Genomic DNA, 27340 nt, shown 5'->3' on the forward strand with positions numbered 1-27340 from the left:
TTAGATTTTGTAAAATTTGTGGTTGAAGAAGCACACATGGAAATCTCCAGACATACTTAAAACTTTACTAGTAACTGAATAGAAATGGAATATCAGCTTTTAAGATTTAATTTTAATTAAAGCTAAAATTTAAAATGTAGGTGACCAGTAGCCATCAATGCTGTCATCTCAGTGCAGTTCTAGACCCTAGAATGAGGACTGTGGCTGATTTTTCCTCACAGGTGGAAACGCTGAGGTTTCTGACCAGTGTTCCAGAGAGCACTCAGTCCGGAGCAGAAGGCTGTGTTGCCAGAGTGAGCCTGTAAGGTCTACCATGCAGAATGGAAGACAGCTTTGAACTCTTGTGTACACGCAGCCAAGAGAGAAGCCAAGCTCTGGGAGAAGGCCCTCCTGTACCAAATAAAGCACCGTTTCCAGATATGAATAGTCTGGGGCTCAGGAAGAGTGGCAGTTGAAGGGCAGGGCATCAGAGGGGGCCTGTCTCAGTGCCTTGAGCTGCATCACAGCCCCACGAGTGGGGGCTCAAGCAGCAGAAGTGCGTTTCCCTCACGTCTGGGCTCTGGGAGTCCCAGGCCGAGGTGCTGACACAGTAGGTTCGTTCCGAGGCCTCTTCCCTGGGCTCGCATGCAGCCGCCCTCTCGCTGGGAGCACTGTTCACGTGGCCTTGCCCTGTGCTTCTGTGCAGAGAGCTGGCTACTCTCATGATGACAGGATCAGGGCCCTCACCCTTATAGCCTCATTTTACCTTCACTCCTTCCTTAGAGGCTCCATCCACACCCAGCCCCGCGGGGTGTAAGGCCTGTGAGTTTTGGGGGGACGCAGATGCCAGCTTATCGCAGGGCCTCATGAGAGGCATCCCCTGGGATCTGGCCTTCAGCTCTGGAGGGACTGACATGCTCATTCTTTCTCACGGGTCCCTGGACCCGAATGTGGTAACCCTGCTTCCAAGAACCTAATGATGTCTGTACCATACTGTCAGTTTAGTAGTTTATGTGTGGGGTCTTCCTCCCCACATTGAGAGGTGTGTTCCTGATTCTCCAGTGACAGCTCCTTTCCGTGACAGCACCTGCCTCATCCTTCAGAAGGTTATCTCTGAGCATGCAGCTGGAGCAGAAGGAGGGTCCTGAGACCATCCCCAGGCTCAGGGACACCAGAGGGTGTTCCTGCCCTACCGTGCAGACAGCTTGCCTGGGCTGTGTTGTGTTCAGACCTGCTCGATTGCCTTGCTGCTCTGCCTGTGTCCTGCAGGCCACGGACACCCCAGCGCCTGCTTCTCTGTTCAGCGTGGCCCGTCCCCAGAGGTCAGGGTACTGAGCTCACTGCCGCCTCAGGGCCTCTGTGCACTTTCTCTTCCAAGACCACAGGGCACTCCGGGTTCCCTCTCTGTCTCACCTGTTTTCTCTCTGACTCCCACCTCTCCTCTCCCCTTAGATGGAACGCCCCGTGCGTCAGTTACCTCCCAGGTGCCTAGGATCATGCATGCTGCCTGTAGGCCTTAGGTACTCAGTTGTTGAATGAGTATAAGTGAATGATTGCTTGATCCATCCTTCACGTTACATTTCAGTCTGCAGCTTTCCCCCAGCATTTGAGGAGAGTCTTACAATGAAGATACTATTTTATAATTAATAATGATGCTAATACCATTTAAAATATCACCTAATTGCAGGGTTGGCTATAGGAAAACCCTATTGTGTTACTTCCTCTTTGGGCAACTCCAGTTGTTAGGAGATCCTCCTTTTGTTGAGTCCAGATCCATTTGTCTGAGATTCCAGTCCTGTGAGCCATGGAAGCAGCTCTAACTTGGCTGTCACACCTCCACACCTCTGCACATCCTCCTTCAACTTTGTCACCTAATGTGGGGATTTTGGTCTTGCTGCCATCTGAGTCATCTCAGGGAGACATTGGTCTGGTTGTTCAGAACCCTTGATGCGGACTTGAACACAGAACCCCTGGCGTGCCCTGGCCAGTGTGGAGCAGACAGGGTCTCCTCCCTCCGTTCCCAGCCTGTCCCCCCGGCTCCGTTGAGCAGCGTGGTCTGGTGCACATCACACTGGTCCAGCGCTGTGCCGGCAGTGGTGCAGCATTGCAGGGTCAAGGAGCTCCACAGCTTCAGAGGCTGTCTGTCACCTTACTCCCGTGTGGCCGGCTGAATATTCATGGGGCTTCGTGAAGACTGAGAATGTCTGAAAAGTTCTACCAAACAGCACCTTTAGGCCTACCTATTAATTTAAACATACACACGTTTACGGTGGGCAGTGAGAGTATCTTGCTACTCTGTGTAACATGTACGTTTGGGTTTTTTTGACAGTTTTTTGTCTCCCCTAAACTGGCCACTTTTGTCCTGAGCGTGGTGCCTCCAGTATCCATCATCGCAGTGCTTTATGGCCGATACCTCCGGAAACTGACCAAGGTCACTCAGGACTCCCTGGCACAAGCCACTCAGGTAAAGGCCTCCCCTGGTGCGGTCTCAGAGCCAGGTTATCAGTGGGCAGACCCTAAGGAATGTGTTTAACCTTTCCAGAAAGCACTTCCTTTTCCTCGTGTTAGCCCTGCACATCCTAGAAACCCCAAGCACTCTGCCTTCTAGACTAGATTTCCACCCACACCGCAGCACTGACCCCACTTGACTACATCATATGAACTTACGTCACTGTTTTTTATAGGGTGAAGAGGCTAATCATATTCTGAAAATAGTTGTCCTGGATGATACTCTGTCCTTTATTAACTAATAAAAGTAGCTTTGTAGTGCTGTCCTTGTAATGCTGTCCAGTTTTGTCTTTTTAAAAATTAAAAATAATCATTATATTTCTGTTACAAAAACCATGCATATTTATGAAAATAAAATTTTGAGAAATATAAGGAGAAAAAAATGCATAATCCTAGCTCTGAATGAATGTTATTAACATTTTGGAGTCTCTCCTTTTTATCTTACCTTTCTCACTGCATAAAAATATATTTATTCATCTATCAACCCTCTCATTTATTTTTCTATCTACCTATATATATGATGCGTGTATGTATAGATACATATTTGTTTCCAAAAGCAGGATTCTTCATATACTCAGCTTTGTAATCTGTTTTTTACTTAGTCGCATATGACAAGCAGCTTTTCATTGATAGTATCTTAAACGTGAGAACCACATTTTAATTTTGCCTCCCCTGAAATGTTTGTATTATTCTCCCAGCTAGCCGAGGAACGTATTGGAAACATAAGAACTGTTCGAGCTTTTGGGAAAGAAATGACTGAAATAGAGAAATACACCAGCAAAGTGGACCACGTGATGCAGTTAGCAAGGAAAGAGGCATTTGCTCGGGCTGGCTTCTTTGGAGCAGTAAGTTGATCATTTTGGAAAGAGTGAAAAGTGTAGACGTCGTGATCAGGAGAGATTTTTATTCTGTGGCTCTTGTCATACATAGAAAATACTTCCCTTCTCCCTCAAGACTAAAAATTACCATTCTTAAAAATATTTTTGTGAAGGAGGGGGAAAACAAGTATATGTAATTAAAGGAAAGGTGGTGAGACCAAAACTGTGGGATCAGGCCCTGATTCTCAGAGTATGGTCCAGACTGGGCACATCAGCTTCACCTGGAAACTGGTTAGACACACAGATCCTCAGCTCCACAAAACTCTTGGAATGCAGCTGGCGATCTGTCCTTTAGCACCAGGTAATTCTGGTGTAGGCAGTTTTAAACCCACTGAGGATTAGCCAAAATAACCTCAGTGTATTCAAGAAGGGGGTATAAGAAAGTTGACCACATTGATCACAAGGAGCTCAGGTAGGACATCGAGCTAGAAAATCACCATGATGGCAGAGTCACAATACTTTCAAAGTGGAAAGATGGTAGAGGTGATTCAGTAGCGGCCGTAACTGAATAGACGGGAAGCCCTGAGGAGGCATGCTTACAGAGACTGTGTACCTAATGCACATCAGAGCAGGTGAACCCAGTATCTTATCTGCTTCCCGGTGCAGCCTGCCCAGCCCACCATACATCAATTTCTTCCACTTAGGGGAGGCATCCTGAATATAATCTTTTTTCCTTTGCAAATTGATTAGATTGAGTAAAATAGGAATCTGATGGGTAGCTTAGTATCTAGGTTTCCATGTTTATGAGATTATTTCCTTCAACATTACAATATTTCAAAAATAATTTTGAGGGACTTAACCTGACTTTCCAGCAGTTAAGATTCCATGCTTCCATTGCAGGAGGCAGAGATTTGACCCCTGGTCGGAGAACTAAAATCCCATATGCTGTGCAGTACAGCCAAAAAAAAAAAAAAGAAAGCAAGAATTTTAAAATTCAGACTAAAATGTAGTGTTTTGGAAGAATCTTGCTTGGTGGTTACGTGCATAAAGGGAGTCTGCACAGTGTGAGTGCTTTTTGCATGGGGCCTTTGGTTCTCACCTGACTTCTCACCTGTGTTTTCTTCCATCCACAGACTGGGCTCTCTGGGAACCTGATCGTGCTTTCTGTCCTGTACAAAGGAGGGCTGCTGATGGGCAGTGCCCACATGACAGTGGGCGAACTCTCCTCCTTCCTAATGTATGCTTTCTGGGTTGGAATAAGCGTTGGAGGTATATAATTTAAATAGGCTTGGGGAATTAATGAAAAATCAGATTATAGTTTCTGAAATGAAAACCTAACTTTCCCACTACTCCACCCCTCACCAAATCACTAACTGCAAAAACATTTCCTAGAATGTTACGCCAACCTGACTTTGAAGGATGGAATAAAGATGACTGTGATCCTCCCTGGGTTGAGAAGTGTTAGATTTTTGCAGGTCCCCTGCCCTCCATAGCTCACAGAGCACAGGGTCTCACTGGATCTGTTCCCAGCCAGCATGCAGGGCAACCTGTTCCCTTTCACTGTAGCATGGATGCTGTGGGGGTGGGGGAGGATGGTATGAACAGGCATGTGCAGGAACCCTCATCCTCTGATGGTGATGCTTTCATCATGGGCAGGTTGCTGGCAGGGAGAAGGCAACCATGTTCAAAACTAGTGAACAATCCAAAACAGAAGTGGTAAAGTACACGAGACACAGTCACTTGCTTTTATAAAGAGTCTCTCAGAGCCCAGCTTTCCTTGTTTGCCCCTAAGTGAAGGGAAGCAAGCTCCTTGGAGGCAGAACTGTGTGGAGTCTGCAAAGCCCCAACCAACCTGGAGCAAATGATTTCCTGCTTTTTGTTTTCCTTCCTTTCTTTGAAAACCAAGATGGAAAGGTTAGATCAACAGCTTCAAGTCTGGTTAAAGGAGCTCAGGTATCCCACAGGGTCACCTCAACTTTTTATTTTCAGGGTTCCAGAGTTTTCTCCTGGTTAAAGGAGAGGCTTTTCCTTAGACATCCGCAGGCAAGTAAGGATATTTTCTGGACTGAGAGCTCCAGAGATCCATTTAAAATAACATTTTAGTCCTGCTGGCTGGTCTTGAAGAAAAATCTGGTCCAAGATGTTTCTGAGTGCTGAGCGACTTGCAAGACAAGATCCGTTCAGGATGCTGGCGCGATGATAGTATTGCTCCTTTCTTTCCATCCCTGGGGTTGGGTCTGACGGGCAGTAGGGTCGCACACCGTGTGGTCATGTTCCCCGCTCTGAACAGATGTGCTGGCCGCCACCTTCCCTCTCTGTGATGTTTCTGTGCACGTTTCACATTTAGCCATCGTCAGCTTTCCTCCTGGCCTCCAGTCTTGTGCTCTCTGCCACATTTGACTTGATCTTTCTTAGAAGTTCATAATTTTAATGAACTTTAACTTAACAATATATTCTTTCATGGAGTGTGCTTTTAATATACTTAAAAAGTCATCTCTGAGCCCAAGGTCATGTAAATTTTTCTCTTATGTTGTCTTCTAGGAGCTTTATAGTTTTTCATTTTATGTTTAGATCATTTTGAGTTAATTTGTGGAAGGTGTAAGGCCTGTGTCCCTATTTGTTATTTGCACATGGAAATCTAGTTGTTTCAGCACCATTTGTTGAAAAGTCTACCCTTCCTCCATTGAATTGCCTTTGCTCAACTATTGAAGGTTGATTGACTATATTTATGTGGCTCTGTTTCTGCCCGATGCATCCTTAATTTAACATGAAGGTTTTAGTCCACTGTATCTTATACAAATATCCATATACCCAAGGATATTTGAATTGCATTTTTTCAGCGCCCTTACTGAGGAAAAGTGTTACAAAGCATATGTTCTGGCAGTTGATGTGGACCAGTGGACTTGGGGTTTTAAATCATAGTTCAAAGGTGACTTTTAAGCAAAGGTTGTTAGTGTATCTAACATCGCCAAATTTCTTTTCAGTTTTCAGCCTAGTAATGTTTTATTTGTTGAGTCTGAAAGATGGGTTGATTTTGTGGATGTGCCTTTTAAATGAATGATGGAGTACCTTGTATTCCTTTTTAATATGAGATAAGCATTATATTTTATTTTTATTGCTAGACTTTTGACTAAGCAGACTTTTCTGTAACATTGTGATTTTAATTCAGTGGTTAACTAGTACGACTATATATATTTGTAAATCCCTGGATCAGACCAAAGCCTTATGAAAGCTAATGAAATTGGAGGAGGAGAAGCTGAAGGAAAACAAGGGCATGAGACAGAGGGAATTCTGACGGATTCCCAGGAAGCTGCTTCAAACCCTTCAAACGCTGTTGTTTGAAAGTAACAGATTTTATGTTAAAAGCAGGCTATTGTCACTGTCCCCAGAGGGCTGGGGGTGGCAGGGGGCCATTTATTGGCTGATGATGGATGTGCACCTTTGCTTCTCATCCTCAGGTCTCAGCTCCTTCTACTCAGAGCTAATGAAGGGACTGGGTGCCGGAAGCCGCCTCTGGGAGCTCCTCGAGAGAGAACCTGAGCTTCCTTTCAATGGTGGGTCTGAACTGGGTTTGCTTTTCTTTGCTGGGATTAAACATGTGTGGTTTAGGACAGTGAGACCAGCTTCCTGCCCTACCTGGGAAGGATGAGCACGAACTAGACCCTGTCTTTACCGCGACGGGGAGGGACAGGGCCATCGGAGGGTGGGCCGTGAGGACAGATTGCTGTTGGGTGCTGCTGGGGGGCCCCAGGGTGTCCCTGGAGGTGGGGGGCTTGACCACACAGTGTGCACCCACCGTTTCCCTCCCTGCAGCTGATGTGTTACCACAAACGGCAGGAGGAAGTGCGTGCCGCTCAGGAGTGCAGACACGAAGGGCCTGGCCAGGCCACCAGAACTGTCTTCCTTAGTGATTTTGACATTTGGGGGCAGGGAGGAAAGGAAGAGGGTTCGTGCATAGAAAAGCCTCTGAGTTGTTTGGCTTTGGGGATGGGGTGGAGGATGCTGATGCTAATTGGCTTTGAACCATCTCCTTCGTGAGCTGCTTCGCTGGAAGCCAGTGTTTGAGGCAGCTGTGGCCTGGGCGGAGCAGCCAGGCTCAGTGGAAGAAGCAGCGATCACTGTCAGCTACTCACTGGCCCCAGGGCAATAGTGAATGCCAGTATTCTCCACTGTGATAGACTGGCAGGAATGAGCCTGACTGGGAGAGATGGAGCCACTTTTCCCAGTCAATAGCAAGGTCACCCCCGGATAGAACCGACCTCTGACCCCCTTGAGCTCTGGGGCTGTTGTGCAGCACCTGCCTGTTCATCATGCTCTTAAAACAACTCTTTAGAGAAGGTGAGATAAACCCTGGATGGGGGCCCTGCAGAGGCAGCCCACAGGGAGAAGGCCACTGGACTCGGCCGGCAGCTCTTGGGCTGGAAGCTCCATCAGCTGCTGCTCGATCAGTAGGACTGGGATGCGGCCTCAGCCTCTGCGGCTGCGAGGCTCCAGCGCGGGCGGCAGGCGTGCAGTGCCCTGGTGCAGAGCAGGCTGGGGGCGTGGGACGCAGCTGCCTCCCGACGCCTGAGAAGCGCCCAGACGCCAGAGCTCGCTGTGCTGGGCCAAGGCCGTGGTCAGGTGGGTGGGGCCTGGGCTCAGCTGTGCTCATGTGCTTGGCGCTGAGTGATTCGTGTCCCGTCTTACCTTGCAGAGGGGGCTGTTTTGAATGAGAAAAACTTCCAGGGCGCTTTGGAGTTCAAGAACGTGCATTTCGCCTATCCAGCTCGCCCAGAGGTGCCCATATTCCAGGATTTCAGCCTTTCCATCCCATCAGGATCTGTCACAGCACTGGTTGGCCCAAGTGGTGCTGGCAAATCCACAGTGATTTCCCTCCTGCTGAGACTGTATGACCCTGCCTCTGGTGAGTGGTTCAGCGTGTTGTGGGACAGGGGCCTCTCTTGAGCCCTTCTACTCCTGAGCCTTGGGAGAGGGTCCGAGTGTGCAGAGGCCATGCACCGTGTGAGTTCTGAGTGCCAGAGGGTGTGTTCCCGGGGAGGAAGCCCCTTAAACAGCGGTGTCACTTTTGGGGCTGTGCGCTCACCCAGAAGGCCTGTCGGGCATCGTCGTACCCTTTGTGTCAGCTCCTCGTCGCCTGTGCAGCGTCCCCTGCACCCGGAGAGGGGAGCAGAAAGGGGCCTCTGTGCGGCGCCGCTGGCCGCACGTGGAGAGCGTGTGCCTGCGCCGTCCGGGCTGCGCAGGCGCCGAAGCGTCCTCCCGCGGGGCGCCTGCGTGCAGTCCGTGCACGTGGGCGTCAGTGGCCCACACCTGTGCCGCTCCTGAGGCTCCCGTCAAGTAGTCGATATTTTCTCATTTCGGTTTCTGTTTCTAACTGGATTATAGCATCTTATAGAGCAAACAACACATTCTGTTCCTTACTTGTATCTTTTTAAAACTGAGATTTAATTGACATTTAGCAGTTTCAGGTGTACAACATAATGATTCACTATGTGTATATATTGTGAAATGATGTATATATTGTGAAATGATCACACAACCATTAGTGTGTCAAGTTAACATCCCTCACCACACGTAGCTGATATCCTTTGTATCAGAGTTTAGAGAAGATATTTTGTATGTGTTGGTTTATTTTTGGATTAAGGAAACGTCTTTTCTCCACAAGAAAAAAATCATTGGTATAAAATAAAATAAAAAATGGGTTTATTTATTTTTGGTCATGTGATTTGTGGGATTTTAGTTCCCTGGCCAGGGATCGAACCTGGGCCCTCAGCAGTGAGAGATTGGAGTCCTAACTGCTGGACCACCAGGGAATTCCCTAATATCATGAATTTAAAGAGTAGGTCTTATAGTCTTTTTGGTTAGAACACTGTGAGAGCTGGTTATGTGCCAGGGAATGATCTCATGTGCAAAACCAAGGTGTTAAAGTGGATATCACTACACTGTCTGCCTCTGGAATCACTGCCTGGACTTACCTTCTACTTGCTATAAAATTCTGAGCTTAGGAAAATCCTGGTGAGAGGGATGCAAAACACTGAGTCTCTGGTTTCTTCATCACAGTGAATAGATCAGGGAGAAAAGAGAACTGCACTTACATTCCTGCCTTGTGGAGCCTGTACAGAGTGCTTATGCTTTCTAAGTCAATACCTTGGGTTTTTTGTAGGTATATGAAAATTTATTTTTGGCTTGTATAGTGTCATATAGCTAACTGAGAAAGAATAGGATTTCTTGTGTTGGTCACTGTTATCGTAATCAGGAGGCATGATTTCATTCCCTCAGGGTGTAAAGGTAAATTCTGTTAGCTGAGGTCAAAGAATTACATCTGACATTAAAGCTCTCTGCCATTCTGTCAGTCAGATAGCAGACTCTTCTACATCTGTGTTGACACAGGAAGGAAGGCGAGCTGGAGGGATGAGCTAGGTGGGCTTGTCATCTAGTCATCACAGGGAGAGAGTAGGTGCAGATGATCCAGAAAAGTCCCTTCCAGCTCTGAAAGTCACTGAAACCCATTGGTTTTAGATTTGTTTGGAGATTTTGAGTATCTAATCTTTAAAAAACTGAGTCTGGAGTTTTCCCGCCAGATCACATCTGTGTTTCTGTCAGTCACTGCCCCCATGGCACCCACTGACCTCTTTCCCTTCTTCCCTGCAAGGAACAATCAGCCTGGATGGCCACGACATCCGTCAGCTAAACCCAGTCTGGTTGAGATCCAAGATTGGGACAGTGAGTCAGGTAAGAGGAGAGGGGTCCATTTTTATTATACTTTCTTTTCAAATTGCTTTTGTCATTTGCTTTTCTCTTGGTCTTGGACCTTTCAAAAGAAAAGGAATGGATGTTTTTCAGATGTAGTAAACTAACCTCATCGGGCAGATTGTTTAGGTTCGTAGTGCTGTTTCCTGAAGACCTTAGACACTTCAACCACTTGAAGCATTATCTTTTTCCAAAGGTGGACACTGTCATTACTTGTAATGCAGGTAGTCCAGAAGATTGGGGAGAAAAAGATACAGCTTTTTAGCTTCTTTTGATTCTTTCTCAGTTCTCATGTTCATTAGTAGCCAGTCTACTGTTTTGCCAGGGTTTCAGAGATAAGCAAGCAAAGACTATGCCAAGAGCTAGGTCCCTTTGCAAAAGGTAGAGGATTTCAAGAACATTAATATGGTCTCTTTGGTGAAGCTGTTTTCACAAGACCACTTAGTGCAGGGGAATTTTGACAAGCTATTTATATTTTTATTACCAAGCTATGTGCACAACAGACAAACCCAAGCCTTCCGCCACTCCTGGGCCTCTCCCTCCAGTGAACCCCCCCTCAGCCCCACTCTTCCGGGGACAGGTTGGGGACAGTGATGGGCTTGGCTCGGGAGTGCTAGGGTAACAGCGGTGCCATGTCCTCATTAAGGATAGAGCAAGAAGCTGGGAGTTTATTAGCTGTTTAGGACAATTCCACACAACAGTTCTGTGCAAATGCCACTTTCCCATCTGCTTTGTGTTTCAAGAAGTGACAGAAAGAGATGGACTCTCCCTTCATCCTTGGAAGGCAGGCAGCTGGAGAACGCAGACGGGGCCGAGGTCTTCCTCGGGAAAGGGGACTTGCATTTACAGAGCATCTGCTACATTCAGGGTGAGGGCAGGATCCTGCAGTGGTGATCTTCAGATGGTAAAGTCAGTCCTGCTCGTGCTAACATGTGAAACGTTTAGTCACTGTGGGGTGAATTGATGGAGAATGAGAAAATAGAACCCCCCCACCCCCAAAAAACCCAGTGTATATTCTCTGGGAAAAGTTCTTAGATGTAAATATTGTACTAAGCTCCACTGTATTACTGGCCTTTTGAAATTTTCAATAAGTATGTTTTGTTTCCAATGTGTAGGAGCCAATTTTGTTTTCTTGCTCCATTGCGGAGAACATTGCATACGGTGCAGACGACCCCGCCTCAGTGACCGCTGCGCAGATAGAGCAGGCAGCCGCTGTAGCCAATGCGGCTGCTTTCATCCAAAATTTCCCTCAAGGATTCAACACTGTGGTCGGAGAAAAGGGTGTTCTCCTCTCAGGTGCGTTTTGTTACTCTTCGTCGCCAAATGTCTCTGCTCCAAAAAACTCTCCAAACATTTTCTATCGCGCTGTTATTTTTTAATTAGGCTTTTGTCCTTAGAGTTTATGAAATTAACATTTTTGTTTTCTCAGATCTCTTTCTGTATGTGACAATTCCCCAATTCCCTTCACTTTCTCCCCAGAGGTGTTTCCAGGCTCCCACTGGGGGTCCCACTGGGTAGTATTCAGCCACAGCCTCTTTTTCTCATCTGAGAATAGATGTTTTACAATTCAAGATCCTTGAAAGTAAGACAGACACTGGATGGCAGGATGACTGGTCCTGGGAGGCAGAGACTGAGGCAGAGGAGATGTGCAGCTGGAGGAGATTGTGTGTAGACCCAGGGCTGACAAGCTTCTCTATGATGGACCAGAGAGTAGATGATTTAGGTTTGTAGGCTACATGTGGTCTCTGTCACATAATCATCTTTTCTTTGTAAACAACTCTTTTCAAATGTAATAACTGCAGAGAGGCCCTGGTCCGGACCTGACGCAGGCAGAGCCCGTAACGTCCTGCTCTGGACAGTGGGGGCTTGCAGGCCTGTGGCACCATTAGGGCTCCAGTGCCAGGACTCCTGTGATGCCAGCTCAGGCAACGAGTCAGATCGCATGATGGGGGCCGAGTTACAGGAGGGAAAGAGAAACAGTTCTGTTGCTTTCAAGTGCAAAAGTGGGACCAACGAATAGAGGTAAGTTCAGTTCAGTCACCCAGTCATGTCCTACTCTTTGCAGACCCATGGACTGCAGCCCGCCAGGCTTCCCTGTCCATCACCAACTCCCAGAGCTTGCTCAAACTCACGTCCATTGAGTCAGTGATGCCATCCAACCATCTCATCCTCTGTCGTCCCCTTCTCCTCTTGCCTTCAATCTTTCCCAGCATCAGGGTCTTTTCCAGTGAGTCAGCTCTTCGCATCAGGTGGCCAAAGTATTGGAGTTTCAGCTTCAACATCAGTCCTTCCAGTGAACACCCAGGACTGATCTCCTTTAGGATGGACTGGTTGGCTCTCCTTGCAGTCCAGGGGCCTCTCAAGAGTCTTCTCCAACACCACAGTTCAAAAGCAGCAATTCTTTGGTGCTCAGCTTTCTTTATGGTCCAACTCTCACATCCATATATGACTTCTGGAAAAACCATACCTTTGACTAAATGGACCTTTGTTGGCAAAGAAATGTCTCTGCTTTTTAGCATGCTGTCTAGGTTGGTCATAGCTTTTCTTCCAAGGAGCAAGCATCTTTTCATCTTTTCATGGCTGCAGTCACCATCTTCAGTGATTTTGGAGCCCCCGCAAAAAAATAGAGAAGTAAAATTTTGGTTAAACACAGTTTTGTTTTGTTTTTTATTACAAATATTAAGAGGTGCTTCCTTTCATGATGATCTTTGTCACTGGATCTGCACGAGCGAGGAGGGAGGCCTCCATGTCAGAGTGAAGGCTGGAGCAGGAATCCTTTCCAGCACTGAACTTTTTGCTTGAACTTAGGCTACAGATAGTTTAACACAAAAATATTTTAAGATTGTTGTGTATGATTTGTTAAAACTATAGGCAGTAGATGAAAGCCTGCTTTTGATGGATGGGGTAAGTTACGGCCTAGCACTGTTCCTGCGTCTCTGGGACAGAGTGTCCTCAGGCAGGATGCTGGGAGCTGGCAGGGATGGAGGTGCAGAGCTGGGGGTGCCTGTACTCAGCCCAGCGGTGCATCACCTGCTCCCTGGGGACAGAGTCTGTGTGTCCTTCCCTTCACCAGGATTCCCAGGCTCTGTCTCCCAGTGAAGGAACCGAAGGTTTCAGTCCACTGTGGAGGAAGGGGTGGGCTTCTAGCAGCAGATGCCCATGTGCTCACTGGCACCTGAGATTTTCAGAGCTGACTAAAGCCCTCACTGGCCACTCTGCCTACCCACACTGAGCATTCGGACCCCCACCAACCAGAGAGGTTCAGATAGAAAGGGTTTTTCCTCCCTCCCTCGTTGTGAGGATGGGATTGCCTGGTTGAGGACAGCTTTCAGCAGTACCATTCATTTCACTTTAAATGATTAACTTCTTTTAGATGAAATAAGAAGTATGTTCAGCCAATACAATTAATTACCAAGAATGGAACTGAGTTTTCTCACATGATGAACTAAGTCAGAAGGAGTGAGCTGTGTCCTGCTGTGAGACTCCATCAGCTTTGAGTTAGGCTAGTGGCCCTGGAGGAGAGCAGAGGGCCAGTGGAACAGAGTTGAGGAGGGGAGTTAGCACTTCCTGTCCTTCTGCATTTCCCCTACGCATCCCACCCCCTTTTTTTAGTAGCGTTAGAGCCGACAAACAAGGCAGGAGGGGTTAGAGTGGCTGCTGTCTCTGCTGCCCCCAGTTGCACGTATGCAAGTTGTTCCCCGGGTGGGAAAGAGAACTGGGTGAGCGTGGACGCACAGAGTCATGCTCCAGGCCTGACAGGAGCATCACCATTCCAGCTGCCTTCGCTCTCATCAGTTCACGCCCTGCCCTGAACCCCAGCTCCCCTGAGTTTCCTTTGCCTTTCCTCCTCCAAGAGACACTCCGCTGGGGGGAGGCGGAGCAAATGTGTGGTGATAAGCACAGCCCGTGCACAGTTCAGCAACACATGAGCCGCGAACTTCCAGGTGTACAAGCTGGATTTAGAAGAGGCAGAGGAACCAGAGATCAAATTGCCAACATCCACTGGATCATCGAAAAAGTGAGAGAGTTCCAGAAAAACATCTATTTCTGCTTTATTGACTACGCCAAAGCCTTTGACTGCATGGATCACAATAAACTGTGGAAAATTCTTCAAGAGATGGGAATACCAGACCACCTGACCTGCCTCTTGAGAAACCTGTATGCAGGTCAGGAAGCAACAGTTAGAACTGGACATGGAACAACAGACTGGTTCCAAATAGGAAAAGCAGTACGTCAAGGCTGTATATTGTCACCCTATGTATTTAGCTTATATGCAGAGAACATCATGAGAAACACTGGGCTGGAAGAAGCACAAGCTGGAATTAAGATTGCTGGGAGAAATACCAATAACCTGAGATATGCAGATGACACTACCCTTATGGCAGAAAGTGAAGAGGAACTAAAGAGCCTCTTGATGAAAGTGAAAGAGGAGAGTGAAAAAGTTGGCTTAAAGCTCAACATTCAGAAAACTAAGATCATGGCATCCGGTCCCATCACTTCATGGGAAATAGATGGGGAAACAGTGGAAACAGTAGCTGACTTTATTTGGGGGGGCTCCAGAATCACTGCAGATGGTGATTGCAGCCATGAAATTAAAAGAGGCTTGCTCCTTGGAAGAAAAACTATGACCAATCTAGACAGCATATTAAAAAGCAGAGATATTACTTTGTCAACAAAGGTTCATCTAGTCAAGGCTATGGTTTTTCCAGTAGTCATGTATGGATGTGAGAGTTGGACTATAAAGAACATAGCTGAGTGCCGAAGAATTGATGCTTTTGAACTGTGGTGTTGGAGAAGACTCTTGAGAGTCCCTTGGACTGCAAGGAGATCCAACCAGTCCATCCTAAAGGAGATCAGTCCTGGGTGTTCATTGGAAGGACTGATGTTGAAGCTGAAGCTCTGATACTTCCGCCACCTGATGCGAAGGGCTGACTCATTGGAAAAGACCCTGATGCTGAGAAAGATTGAGGGCAGGAGGAAAAGGGGATGACAGAGGATGAGATGGTTGGATGGCATCACTGACTCAGTGGACATGAGTTTGGGTAAACTCCAGGAGTTGGTGATGGACAGGGAGGCCTGGTGTGCTGTGGTTCATGGGGTTGCAAAGAGTTGGACACGACTGAGCGACTGAACTGAAGTGAATGCACAGTCAGACCTCGGCAGTGCACTGACCTAGCTGTGAGGCCTCCTGCAGGGTGTTTGTGGCACAATCTTTCATCTTTGCAAAGGGAATCATTATAGAATCTACTTCACAGGCTTGTTTTTGAGATGAAATGAAATAATATGTGTAATGCATTTAGGAAATGCCTGGTACATAGGAATTCCTCAGTGTTAGCCATGATAATAATTCTTATTGTTAGTCTCTAGAGTGATGAGGAAATAATATATTTCAAACATAGGTTTCTATTCTCTCATCTATCTCAACTTGACCAACTGGGAGAAGTTACCTTCAGATTGCCACATGGTGTATCAGTAAAGCCTATTACCAAGAATTTTTGTTAAGACCTTCAGTTTAAAATATATATATATATATTGTCATTGTCAGGTGGGCAGAAACAGCGAATTGCAATTGCCCGTGCTCTGCTTAAGGTAAGCCTGAAGCCACTTGGCTGGGGGTTCTTGGCATTGTTCTTAACCAGGGACCTTGTAATTAGTAATGTACAATTTTTCTCCCTCTTTCTTTTTGGAGGAGGTGGGTAGGTATATTGTTGACAGCTCTTGTGAAAGATGAGTTGGGAATTCCACTGACTGTGTTCAAATTTGACAAGTATTTCTTGGGCATTGGGAGCCCAGTACAGTGCTGGAATTATCAGAGGGAGAAAAGTGTCACACACAGACCTTCCGTCAAGTAGCATACTGAGTATTAAAGAAAAAAAGGATGTTTAAAAAAAAAAAAAGGATGTCTGTATGTGTGTTAACTAGTCACTTGGCTGTATAACAGAGGTTTGCACAACATTGTGAACAACTGTACTTCAATAGAAAAAGTAATAAAGAAGCATGCAGTCTCTAACTGGAGAAACAGTAATTATATCAAAATACCAAAACAGTACAAGTATACTTACTTGTATAGTATTTAATAACCTGCTCAGCTGAATGGTGGGCTTCCCTGGTGGCTCAGTGGTAAAGAATCCGCCTGCCAATGCAGGAGATGCAAGAGATGCAGGTTCAATCCCTGGGTCGGAAAGATCCCCTGGAGGAGGAAATGGTAACCCACTCCAGTATTCTTGCCTGGAGAATCCCATGGACAGAGCAGCCTGGTGGGCTACAGTCCATGGGATCACAAAGGACGCGATGGAGAATGACACAATAAACTGAACGGGACAAACTTGAAATGCTTACACAAGACTCCTAAGAGGAAACGGACAAGCTGAAGTTCATAGGCATTGCATATTTTAGGAAATGATGGCCTTCTCCTTTGTTAGATAAGTACTCTCCTCAGATTTAAAGGTGATTAAAAAAAAACCCACTTTACTGAAGCATGGTTTGCATATCATAAAATTGAGTAGTTTTAAATGTACTTTTCAGTGACTTTTAGTAAATTTACAGAGTTGTGCAACCATCATAATCCAGTTTTAGAACATTTCCATCACCTTGATACACCTGAGCAACCTTTCCGCATTCCCAGCCCCACCTCCCAGTAATCTACTTTGACTTTGTCTAGATTTGCCTCTCTGGACATTTCAGGTAAATGAAAGCAGACAGTGGTCTTCTGCTTGTAGCCTCCTTCCCTAGTAGAGCTTCTAAGATTCCTCCACGTTGTAGCCATATCAGTACTTTATTCCTTTCCAGGCCTTCGTATGGACAGACCACAATTTGTCTATCACTCACAGGTTAATGAACACTTGAGTTATTTTTGGTTTAGGGCTGTTAGAAATAGCACTGCTCTGAATGGTGTACAAGTTTGTGTGTGGTTATGTTTTTATTTCTTGTGGATAGATTCCTAGGCAAGACTAGAATTTATCTGTTACATACATTGGCTGACTCTTCTATCTTTTCAGTTTTGTGTGTACTGCTCCAAACTAAACTCCAAGAGGACCCTGAGAGTTAGACTATCTGACTCGCATTAGAGCCCCATCTAATACTTTTAGTTGTTTCACCTGCAGAATAAAGCTGCACTATAAACATCCAGTTCATTGATCACTGTGATAATGGTTTAAAGTCATCTTTAACTCTTCCATTTATGAGTTCATCTTAAGCACAATATGAACTATTTTTCATCCTTTGTAGATGCTTTATTGTGGTAGAATTCACACACTATATAGTTCACCCATGCACAGCATATAGTTCAGTGTTCGTGTATTCAGAGTTGTGCATCCATCACTGTAATCAATTTTAGAACATTTTCTTCATCACCAAAATAACATTCACACATACCCACGCACCTTGTTTCCCCATTTACCTCAACGCCAGGTGACCACACATCTGCCCCTACAGATGTGCCTGTTCTGGACATTTCCTGTAAATGGAATCATAGACTTTTATGTCCAGCTCCTTTCATTAGGGTGTTTTTGGGGGTCATCCATGTTGTATCATGTATCAGTGCTTTATTTCGTTTTATTTCTGAGAGTTCTTTTTGTCTAATAAAATTATATCTTTCTTATCTTTTTAATGTTTTTCCTTCTTCAGAATCCCAAAATTCTTCTCCTAGATGAAGCAACCAGGTGAGGATATCTTAATGTGTAATTATATTAAATCAAATTCTTTCTTTTTCACAAACTTACTCTTCTGTATTTCAAGTGACGTGGCTGAGAACACCTTACACTTTAAAGGGATGGGATATGAATTAATCATGACAGTTGGGAGACAGGATGAATTGTGAGTTGAGGGTTCTAGGTCCAATTCAGCCCTTTGTGATGAATCCCTCATCGCTTATCAGCAGATGTGAAAAATCCTTTTTAACTTACATGGCAGTTCTCTGGAGATCAAGGGTTCAGAGCTTCTTTTTTTGATAGTGACTTTATAAAATTTAGATAGTTGGCCCAGGGAGTTGCAGTCTTGATCATAGCAGGGATCAGCTGCTTATGAGGGGCTCATATGTGTGCACCAGGAAACACATGCGTGAACAGTGTGCATGGCACTGATACCGCCTTCCCGTGGGCTCTTCTGTTTAGTGCACTGGATGCTGAGAACGAGCACCTCGTACAGCAAGCCCTGGACCGACTGATGGAAGGAAGGACAGTGCTCATCATTGCCCACCGTCTGTCCACGATTAAGAACGCCAGCATGGTAGCTGTCCTTGACCTGGGAAGAATCATCGAGTGTGGGAAACATGAAGAGCTGCTTTTGAAACCAGATGGGATGTACAGGAAATTAATGAACAAACAGAGTTTTGTTTCAGCATAAAGAAGCGATTACTGGTAAACTTAATATGAGAGGTTTTAAAGCAAAGCTGCACTGCGTGGGAAAAAAAAAACTCAGACTTAGGAAATCTGTAAATCAGACTTCAAGTCATTTGAAATCTGCCTATTTTTTCCAAAGTTTGTAAAATAGTTTTGAGATGGATCTGTTCTGAAGACCTTTTTATTCAGAATTTTAATAATTATAACTTTCTAAATGGTCTAGAGCACTGATGTTATTTTCAGGTTTTATATTTTCTTTTATCTTAGAATATTTTGATTAATAGAGCATGGCACCTCATTTTCTTTTATCTGCTGTTATAAATTGAAGTTATTGTCATACGACAACTTTTAAAAGAGAATTATAAATAAAAAGCCTAATTATTTTAGGCCAGTTCACCAATCACTGTGTAATCTCTTGGTAGTACTCTACCTACTTTGGGTCTCATCTTACCACATAGCATGATAGATGGTGAAAAATCTAACCCTTTATTTTATCCTGCTAATCTCATAAAGCAACCTATATATATATTGTTCAGTTGCTAAGTGGTGTCCTACTCTTTGCAACCCCATGAACTGCAGCACGCCAGGCTTCCCTGTCTTTCACCATCTCCTGGAGCTTGCTCAAACTCACGTCCATTGAGTCAGTGATGCCATCCAACCATCTCATCCTCTGTCGTCCCCTTCTCCTCTTGCCCTCAATCTTTCCCAGCATCAGGGTCTTTTCCAATGAGTTGGCTCTTCGCATCAGGTGGCCAAAGTATTGGAGCTTCAGCTTCAGCACTAGTCCTTCCAATGAATATTCAGGGTTGATTTCTTTTAGGAAATATATATATATACAGAAATACATAATGTCACATGGCAAGGAGGGGTCATTTATATCTCCTGTCTCCTCTGTCTTCAAAGGGATGAAAGTATAGGGATATGTGTTCTTTTGGGCTGAGACTGTGTTTGCATGTGTGCAGTTTTCATGGTTTTGGCACCTGAGAGCCTGATGAATTTTAAAAAGGGAAGAAGCCCCATCCTTTGAATATGAGAACTTCTGTTTTCATTATTCGTGTATTTGGGAAGTGAGGCATGAACTGCCAGGTATTATCAAAAAAGATGTAATTTTACACTTAGGTTGTCTGTAAGCATGTATCTTGAAAATTATCTTTTAAGAGTTTATCATTCCTAGTCAAATTTTACAGTGTTTTTTCAGTTAAATAGTTATGAAATTTCATTCAATGAGGCTAAATCCCAAAATTATTAATATAGCTGTAATTTAAATCTTAAAACATTTGAAGGAAGCTTATACATTCTACAAAATGTCAAGAAACGTTAAGAGCTTGTCACCTTCTGAAAAGAGGATATAATTAACCATCTTTCTTCTATTTGTTGTTATAGTTAAAGCTAAACTTCTCAAAAATTCCTCAAGCAATGTTTTGAGCATTGCTTTGGATTTGTTGTATTCATATCAGCACTATTAAGTTGCCGTTCCCTCAAGGAAAAGTACTTTTTCTGTAATGATAATGTCAGAACCTAAGAAGTAACAACGTTGATATGACTAAAAAGGAAGTCTTCTCAGGTCCTAAGTATTGTGATTAGCTTCCTGATTATACTGGAAGAAACCACTATTTCATGATAAGCATGGAGTATTACATTTTATTCTACATAAGGGAATTCATTAATGAATTCAGTGAATAAATGAACTCTGTTCTTTGAATTTAAACAGTACATCTGTGACAATCATTTTTAACAAGTTTACTCATATTCTTCATGGTTTACTACTATGATGGTGTTCTCAAAAGCAGACAAAACACAATTACAAGGTTGGATCTGAAGGAAATATCTTTGTGCCACAGAAGCATTTACAAAATTGAATGTAATCATTATATTTTATTTTCTAATACAAGGTATTCCCTTTTATATCATGGATTAAAATTTATAGTGAACTTTATCTGTGTTTGTCATTTCTTGTAAAACTTTTTACTACATTCAGTTTCTTACTAGAATTTATAAAGATTCAAGACTAAAAAAAATTACAAACATAGGAAAGTGGGAGTAATTATAAGTTCCATTCCTTTCATTCTAATCTGTTTTACAAGTTTTGCTTACTTATTTTTGGCCGTGCTGGGCTTCCGTCGCTGTGCATTAAAAGTTTTGCTTACTTATTTTTGGCCGTGCTGGGCTTCCGTCGCTGTGCATGGGCTTTCTGTAGTTGGGACTAGCGGGGGGCTACTCTCTGGTCTGGCTTTGGGGCTTCTCACGGGCTGACCCTGTGGGCTCAGCAGTTGTGATACGCGGGCTTAGCTGCCCCTTGGTATGTGGGATCTTCCCAGACCAGAGATCGAAAGTGTCCTCTGCATTCACAGGCAGGTTCTTACCCACTGTACCACCAGAGAAGCCCCTAATCTAAGGCTTCTAATGTGCTCACTTGTTATTTATAAACATTGTTCAGTTGCTTCAGCACAGTAAGGGAGCATCTCCTGCCACGTGTCGGACAAGGAACTGTGCTGTAGAACTGGTGCCAGATGAGTGAGGTGTAGTGTCTGCCCTCTAGAAGCTTCCAGTGTAGAAGGAGCCGTCAGGTATATAAAAGAATTAATGACAAGAAAACAGTAACAACACCTCTGTGACAGTTAGCTAACACAGAGTTTGTGCCACTGTTTGTTTCCAGACTGCACGTTACCACAGTGGATACTTGGACAACCCTGTAATTTAAATAAATACCGATCCCTGTTCACAGTTGAGGATGGAAGCACAGGCAGGTTCTGCATTGATGCAGCCAGCCTTGATGCTGCATACAGGAAGATGCCAGAAAAATGGGCAGGGCTGGCACAGGGGCCATCACCACCACATGGGAAACAGTGCTCATTGTGTGTGCATGGGGAGCCACTGAAGGACATGTAACTCATGTAGGCAGTATAAAGATGAGCAGAAAGAAAGCTTAAATTGTGTGAAAACCTCCGTGTGAAGATAAAATATCACATTAATGGACCGAGTGCTTTGCTGTCTGCTCATCCAGGCTCCTCTCTGTGCAATGTCTCTAACCTTGGACCTTGCTGGTTCCCATGAAATAATCACAAATTAAACCATTATAGGCTATGTCCTGTATTTGAACCTTTATAAAGTAGGGCTCCACTTAGGAACTCCATTTAGCTCCATTTTTCCATAAAAATGCCAAAACTGTTAGAAAATATATGAAAACAAATGTAAATGTCACAAAACATTAAGTATAAGTGAAAGAAGTGTATGGAAACTGCATTGTAAATGTTTGTTTGGGGGTGTTTTTCTATGTTTTTACATCTGAAGCATTGTCGAGCTTAGCTGGTAATCTCCATTCAACTCATTCAATAAACATTTCTGGAGCATCTTCTGTTCTGTTCAGCTCTGTGCTAGTGCTGGCTGGGCCTTCCTCAGGAAGTTGGTGCTGGTGGTCTACAGCTGCGACCTCTTACCCGTTTTGTGTGGCCTGCGAAGCTAACAAGGGTTTTTACAGTTTTAAATGGTTTTTAAAAGTTCATAACACTTGAAAGTTATATGAAATTCAAATTTCAGTGTTCATAAGTTGTTTTGTTGGGACGCAGCCATACTTACTTGGCAACAGGCTGCAAGCCAGGGACTCTTCCTCTGTGTCCCTTGACAGAAAGAGTTTGCAGTCCCCAGAACTGGTGATAACAACACGTTCTTCACTGCTTGAAGGATGTTTAAACTATGCTGAAATTTAGAGTTATTTCAAAAAATTCCCTTGCCACTAGATGAGACTAAAGGGAAGCCTTGCAGATGATTGTGTGCATGCATGCTCAGTCGTGTCTGACTCTTTGTGACCCTGTGAACTGTAGCCTGCCAGGCTTCTCTGTCCATGGGATTCTCCAGGCAAGAATACTGGGATGGGCTGCCATGTCCTCCTCCAGGGAATCCTCCCCACCCAGGGATCAAACCCATGGCTCCTTTGTCTCCTGCATTGCAGGAGATTTTTTACCGCTGAGCCCTGGATAATATCCACGATAAGTTCATCACTGTGCCCCTGCCTTCCCATTTGAAGAGGATCATAATTACTGTGTTGCTGAAAATAGAATTCTGGCAATCCTACCACATCTGCAGGAAATAATCCTGGCTGCTTTCCTATTGATGACTGCAGTAATGAGTTCTACATCAATCTTTGGTCCTCACTGAAAAAGCTGCATTTTAGGAAGCTGGACAGAGGGAGGCACATGTAGGTTGAGCATATCATACACATACACATACTGCACTTGTGAGGGATTTTTCTTTTTATTTTAATACAACAAAAATGGACTTACATTGGACATATTAATTTTTAACCAACCTGTTTTTACACTTGATGACAATGTTTCCCTACATTTTTAAGTATTCATTACACACAACCACGTGTTCTTTTTAACCTATAGCATTCTATAATGTTAGTATGTTACAAATCTATTGTTAGATTTATCTTTCTATAGTCTCTGCTGTCATAAACAATGCTGCCTGTATATCTTTGTTATGATTTATTTTTTTCAGATTTCTAAAAGTGTACCCTATTTGATTTTGCTAGTTTACTAGCAACTTAACAGAGACTCAAAAAGGTGACACAGATAGTAGAGAGAAAAGGTGGAGATTTGAAACAAGCCTCATTTAATTCCAGAGTCTATGCATTCTCTCAATTACTGTTGTTTTCATTGTTTAGTCGCTAAACTGTATCCAACTCTTTTGTGACCCCATGGACTGTGGCCCACCAGGCTCATCTGTCCATGGGATTTCCAGGCTGGAGTGGGTTGCTGTTTCCTTCTCCAGGGGGTCTTCCCAACCCAGGGATCAAACCAGAGTCTCCTGCATTGACAGGTGTGTGGATTCTTTACCACTGGTCAACCAGGGAAGCTCTCTTAATTACCACACAGTAGTTACCAAAATGTCCTAAGCCAAAAAAAAAAAAAAGTCCCAAGACAGACGTCTCCATAACACCTAGGAATGCAAATGTTAGAAATGCAGATTCTCAGCCTTCAGCCCAATGAGTCAGACACCAAGGTGGGGCTCACCTGTCCAACTTAACCGGCCCTCCAGGCGGTGCTTAGGCTGGAGAGGCCTTTGCACTACACCATTCTTCCTTCTGGACTTCTAAACTGGCTACACTAGATAAAATGAGATGAAAAGATAAATAGGGAAACGGCAGCACTTCTGCTGCTGCTGCTAAGTCGCATCAGTCGTGTCCGACTCTGTGAAACCCTAAAGACGACAGCCCACCAGGCTCCGCCGTCCCTGGGATTCTCCAGGCAAGAACACTGGAGTGGGTTGCCATTTCCTTCTCCAGTGCATGAAAGTGAAAAGTGAAAGTGAAGTCGCTCAGTCGTGTCTGACTCTTAGCGACCCCATGGACTGCAGCCTACCAGGCTCCTCTGTCCATGGGATTTTCCAGGCAAGAGTACTGGAGTGGGGTGCCAATTGCCTTCTCCATGACAGCACTAGGGAGGGGTTAACAAGTACCTGGCTGGCTTCCCCAAGGCATATGTGCTGCACATCTTCTGTTCTACTCGCCTTCTCCACTATTTCCTCCAGGAGGTGGGCCCTCCCACCAAGAGGATGGTCCTCGTGTTCTCCTCCTTCACATTCTGGCCTCCTCATGCTGAGGTCAGGGCACTTCCATTCCCAGCTGTTCCCTCCTTCTGGGTGGCCTTGAGTTGGTTGTGTCTCCTGATCCACAGCCATGGCCTGGTGACCCCTTCTTTTCTTGGCCCATTTGTTCTTAGAGCCTCAGGGCTCTATACAATCTCTAACAATCCTTTATTAAATTCTCTACCCAGCTTGAGAGTGCTGTTTCCTTTAGGATCTTGTTTGATAGTCTACAAGGCCCTTCCTGGGCCCTCATTTCTCCAGATTCCTCCACTTTTAGTCACTTGTCATTGGTTGGTTTGTCTAAAGATCCTGGAATGTACCAGGCTCTTTGCTGCTTCTGGTCCTTGCCAGAGGATCCACTGCTTCAAATACTCTTCCTCTTTTTTTGCCTGGCTGAGGGCATGTCTCAGCAGAGATGTCCTTTTCTCTCAGAAGCCTTTGTAGATCTTCCTCCAAAGTCAGATACCCAGTCATTCTCTGTCAGACACCCTCCTCTTTTCTTTCATTGTACACATATCAACTCATGGTTGTGTAAATAAATTTGTGTTCATTTATTCAGGACCTGTCTTTCTCATTGGTCTGTGATCTCAAGGGCCAGGCCCATGTCTGCTTTGTTTACAGTTAGAAAACAGCACTTAGCATACAGGCTGGCACATGGAAGGTAGTCAATAAATCCAGAATGAATGAATGACTATTCACCATCCTCCAACATCTGAACTCCATGTCAAGTCACATAGTATGGAATGATGCAAAAGGCTGGGCTTACTGAAATTATCATTCAATACGCGCCTCAGCTAGCTGGGGGTCAGTATCCTGTGTTTTCATAGCCTGAGTTTCCTCAGGGCTCACCAGCTCACATGGTGGCAGCAATCACTGATGACTATGACATCCTTTGTTTACTTATATGGCAGGCAATATTCCACTTATCAGCTGTAGTGTGGAAGGATGGTGTTGAAGACCATCCAGAGGCGAGAAGACCCAAAAGAAGGCAAAAGGCTAAAAAAGAGGGAAGTGTGAGCACTTTAACCAGGGCAAAGGCAATGCAGATGTGCTTTCTACTAGAGATGCTCAGGAGTACAGTGTCCCAGGTGTTACAGTGGAGGAAACTGTGAAGGATGAATCTAGGATAGAGCTCTTCTTTTTGCACTGGCCAACTAACCAATTTTATCCAACGGGCAAGAGGTGGTGGTGAAACAGGAGTCCCAAAGAAAACCTGAATTCAGCTTTTAATGAGTAGATTGTGAGGCATGAGCAGGACATCCAGGTGGAAAGCGGTCCACTAGGGCTGTCAGAAGCCTATGGTTTTTGATCAGGACCTGCTAGAGATAGACTTGTTATGTCACTAGCATGAAGGAGAAATGACAAATCTAGGGAATAACATCTGTAACACTGTGAAACCAGTGTCGGCTTTACAGTTTTAAAGCGTCTGCCTGTAGTGCGGGAGACCCGGGTTCGATCCCTGGGCTGGGAAGATCCCCTGGAGAAGGAAATGGCAACCCAGTCCAGTACTCTTGCCTGGAAAATTCTATGGGCTGAGGAGCTTGGTAGGCTACAGTCCATGGGGTCGCAGAGTCGGACACGAATGAGAGACTTCACAGGTCCCTTATTTTGGACCAGGGAATGAACTCTCTTCATTTCCCAAGAGGTTCAGGGAGGACCAGTGTGCCGGGGCTTTGCGTTTCAGCTGCTGGAGGGGCAGTCCTACCCTCCAGACCGGAGAAGAGCCCGTGCTTTTCCAGTTTCACTTCCCTGGAAACTCTGGAGTCCCCTCCACTGTTCCGCTCCAGGGTCTCTAGCTCAGGTTCCTTCTCAACTTCGAGGGTCCGCAGCTTCCAGCACGCCCCCAAGGCTCGGCGTTCTCCTTTACGTCATCAAAGCGCGCCCCATTCCGGTTTCTCCTGCCGGCCCGGCCAAGCCTCAAGACTCAGCGCTGCACCTCCGTCACCATAGCGCACCCTACCTCCCAATTTTTCCTGAGGTCTCGACCGCGCCTTGAGGCTCGCGCAGAGCTTGGACGTCAACACAGCGCAGCGCACAGCCTGGCGCTGCTCTTTGACGTCTTAATCGCGCGCCCTCCCGCCCATCAGGTGTTGGAGTTCCGCGCGCGGGCTGCGCTCCATCCCCGCGGCTGGAACGTGCGCTGTCTGTTCCCTCTCCTTTCGGTCATGTTCCCGGCGGTCTCCTCTCCGCGGACCCCGGGGACCGGGACTCGAAGAGGCCCCCTGGGCGGAGTCGGGCTGGGCTCCACGCCCCGGGCGACCAGCAGGAAGGGTCTGACTCTGGGGTCTAATGTCAGCTCCCCGGTGCTCTTCTCTCCCGCCGGCCGTCGGAGCTCCCTGAGCTCGCGGTGAGTGGTCATCCTTGGTTGGGTTCGGCGACTCACAGGCTCACGGCCCTCCAGAAGCCACGGAACCAGGGGCGGCTAGGGACACCGGAGTGTTGGGAAAATAGATATCCGTCACCCTTGCACCCTTGCGTGTGATAATTACAACCTCGCTTTGATTAATTCATCAACTGAATTAATCACAAAGTGTGTGCTTCACACACTTTGAATGGATTTACCTTTGTGTAGAGGTAGAGTAAGCTCCGGGAGTTGGCGATGAACAGGGAAGCCTGGCGTGCTGCAGTCCATGGGGGTGGCAAAGAGTCGGATACGACTGAGCGACTGAACTGAACTGAACTGAACTGAGAGGGGGGAGAGGGGGCTTCCCAGGTGGCTCTGTGGTAGAGAGTCGGCCTGCCAAGCAGGAGACGCGAGTTCGACCCCTGAGTCAGGAAGATCCCCTGGAGAGGAAATGGCAACCCACTCCAGTTTTCTTGCCTGGAAAATTCCATGGACCGAGGAGCTTGGGGGGCTACAGTCCATGGGGTGGCAGAGTCGAGCACGACTCAGCAACTAAACAACAACAACAGAGGTGTTGAATTCGAATCTGGTGATTAGAATCAGATGGTTACCTGCCTTGTTCCTATTACCCCTGTGATCTAGTGTAGGTCAAACATGATCTCTCCTGCGGAATGGCAGTAATGAACCTAATCTGAGCCTGCCAAAGTGAAATGCCACGATGCAGATGTAAAGTGATGGTGGCGATGAAGGCCTCAACCCTGTAGAATCATTATATTTGCCTAACGTATTAACTCCCTGTTAACATCTGCTGATTGATAATTAAAGGGATTTTAGCTACAGAAGTTAACCCTGCAGCTAAATTAATAGGGAAAAGACTTTCCATAAGCAACGAAATAAGAATAGTTATGTTATCAAATAAAAGTGTGGCACACCAGTGCACGTCACTTGTGAGACCATGCTCTGCATCTCCCCTTTCATAGTTAATCTAGAAAAGAAGCACGTATGTTTCTTGAGTG

At 45.5% G+C, this 27340-nt stretch overlaps 2 protein-coding genes across 4 annotated transcripts in view; both read left to right on the plus strand.

Annotated features, from left to right (window-relative positions):
• Positions 1–20327, plus strand: part of ABCB10 (ATP binding cassette subfamily B member 10) — a 33806-nt gene extending 13479 nt beyond the window's left edge. The window contains exons 4-13 of one of the 3 annotated variants that reach the window (XM_020894592.2): positions 2309–2443; positions 3186–3332; positions 4439–4574; positions 6764–6859; positions 7999–8208; positions 9955–10034; positions 11168–11348; positions 15598–15641; positions 17679–17713; positions 18164–20327. In XM_020894592.2, coding sequence (XP_020750251.2) covers positions 2309–2443; positions 3186–3332; positions 4439–4574; positions 6764–6859; positions 7999–8208; positions 9955–10034; positions 11168–11348; positions 15598–15641; positions 17679–17713; positions 18164–18395 — 1296 coding nt within the window. In that variant the 3' untranslated portion in view covers positions 18396–20327. The other 2 variants (XM_070464079.1, XM_070464080.1) reach the window with 2 other exon arrangements.
• A 5698-nt stretch (positions 20328–26025) lies between these two features.
• Positions 26026–27340, plus strand: part of NUP133 (nucleoporin 133) — a 55932-nt gene continuing 54617 nt past the window's right edge. The window contains exon 1 of the mRNA XM_070464082.1: positions 26026–26327. Within this exon, the coding sequence (XP_070320183.1) occupies positions 26146–26327 (182 nt within the window). The 5' untranslated portion in view covers positions 26026–26145. The remainder of the gene's footprint in view (positions 26328–27340) is intronic.

Source organism: Odocoileus virginianus, unplaced genomic scaffold (assembly GCF_023699985.2).
Source record: "Odocoileus virginianus isolate 20LAN1187 ecotype Illinois unplaced genomic scaffold, Ovbor_1.2 Unplaced_Contig_14, whole genome shotgun sequence".
Classification (NCBI taxonomy): Eukaryota; Metazoa; Chordata; class Mammalia; order Artiodactyla; family Cervidae; genus Odocoileus; species Odocoileus virginianus.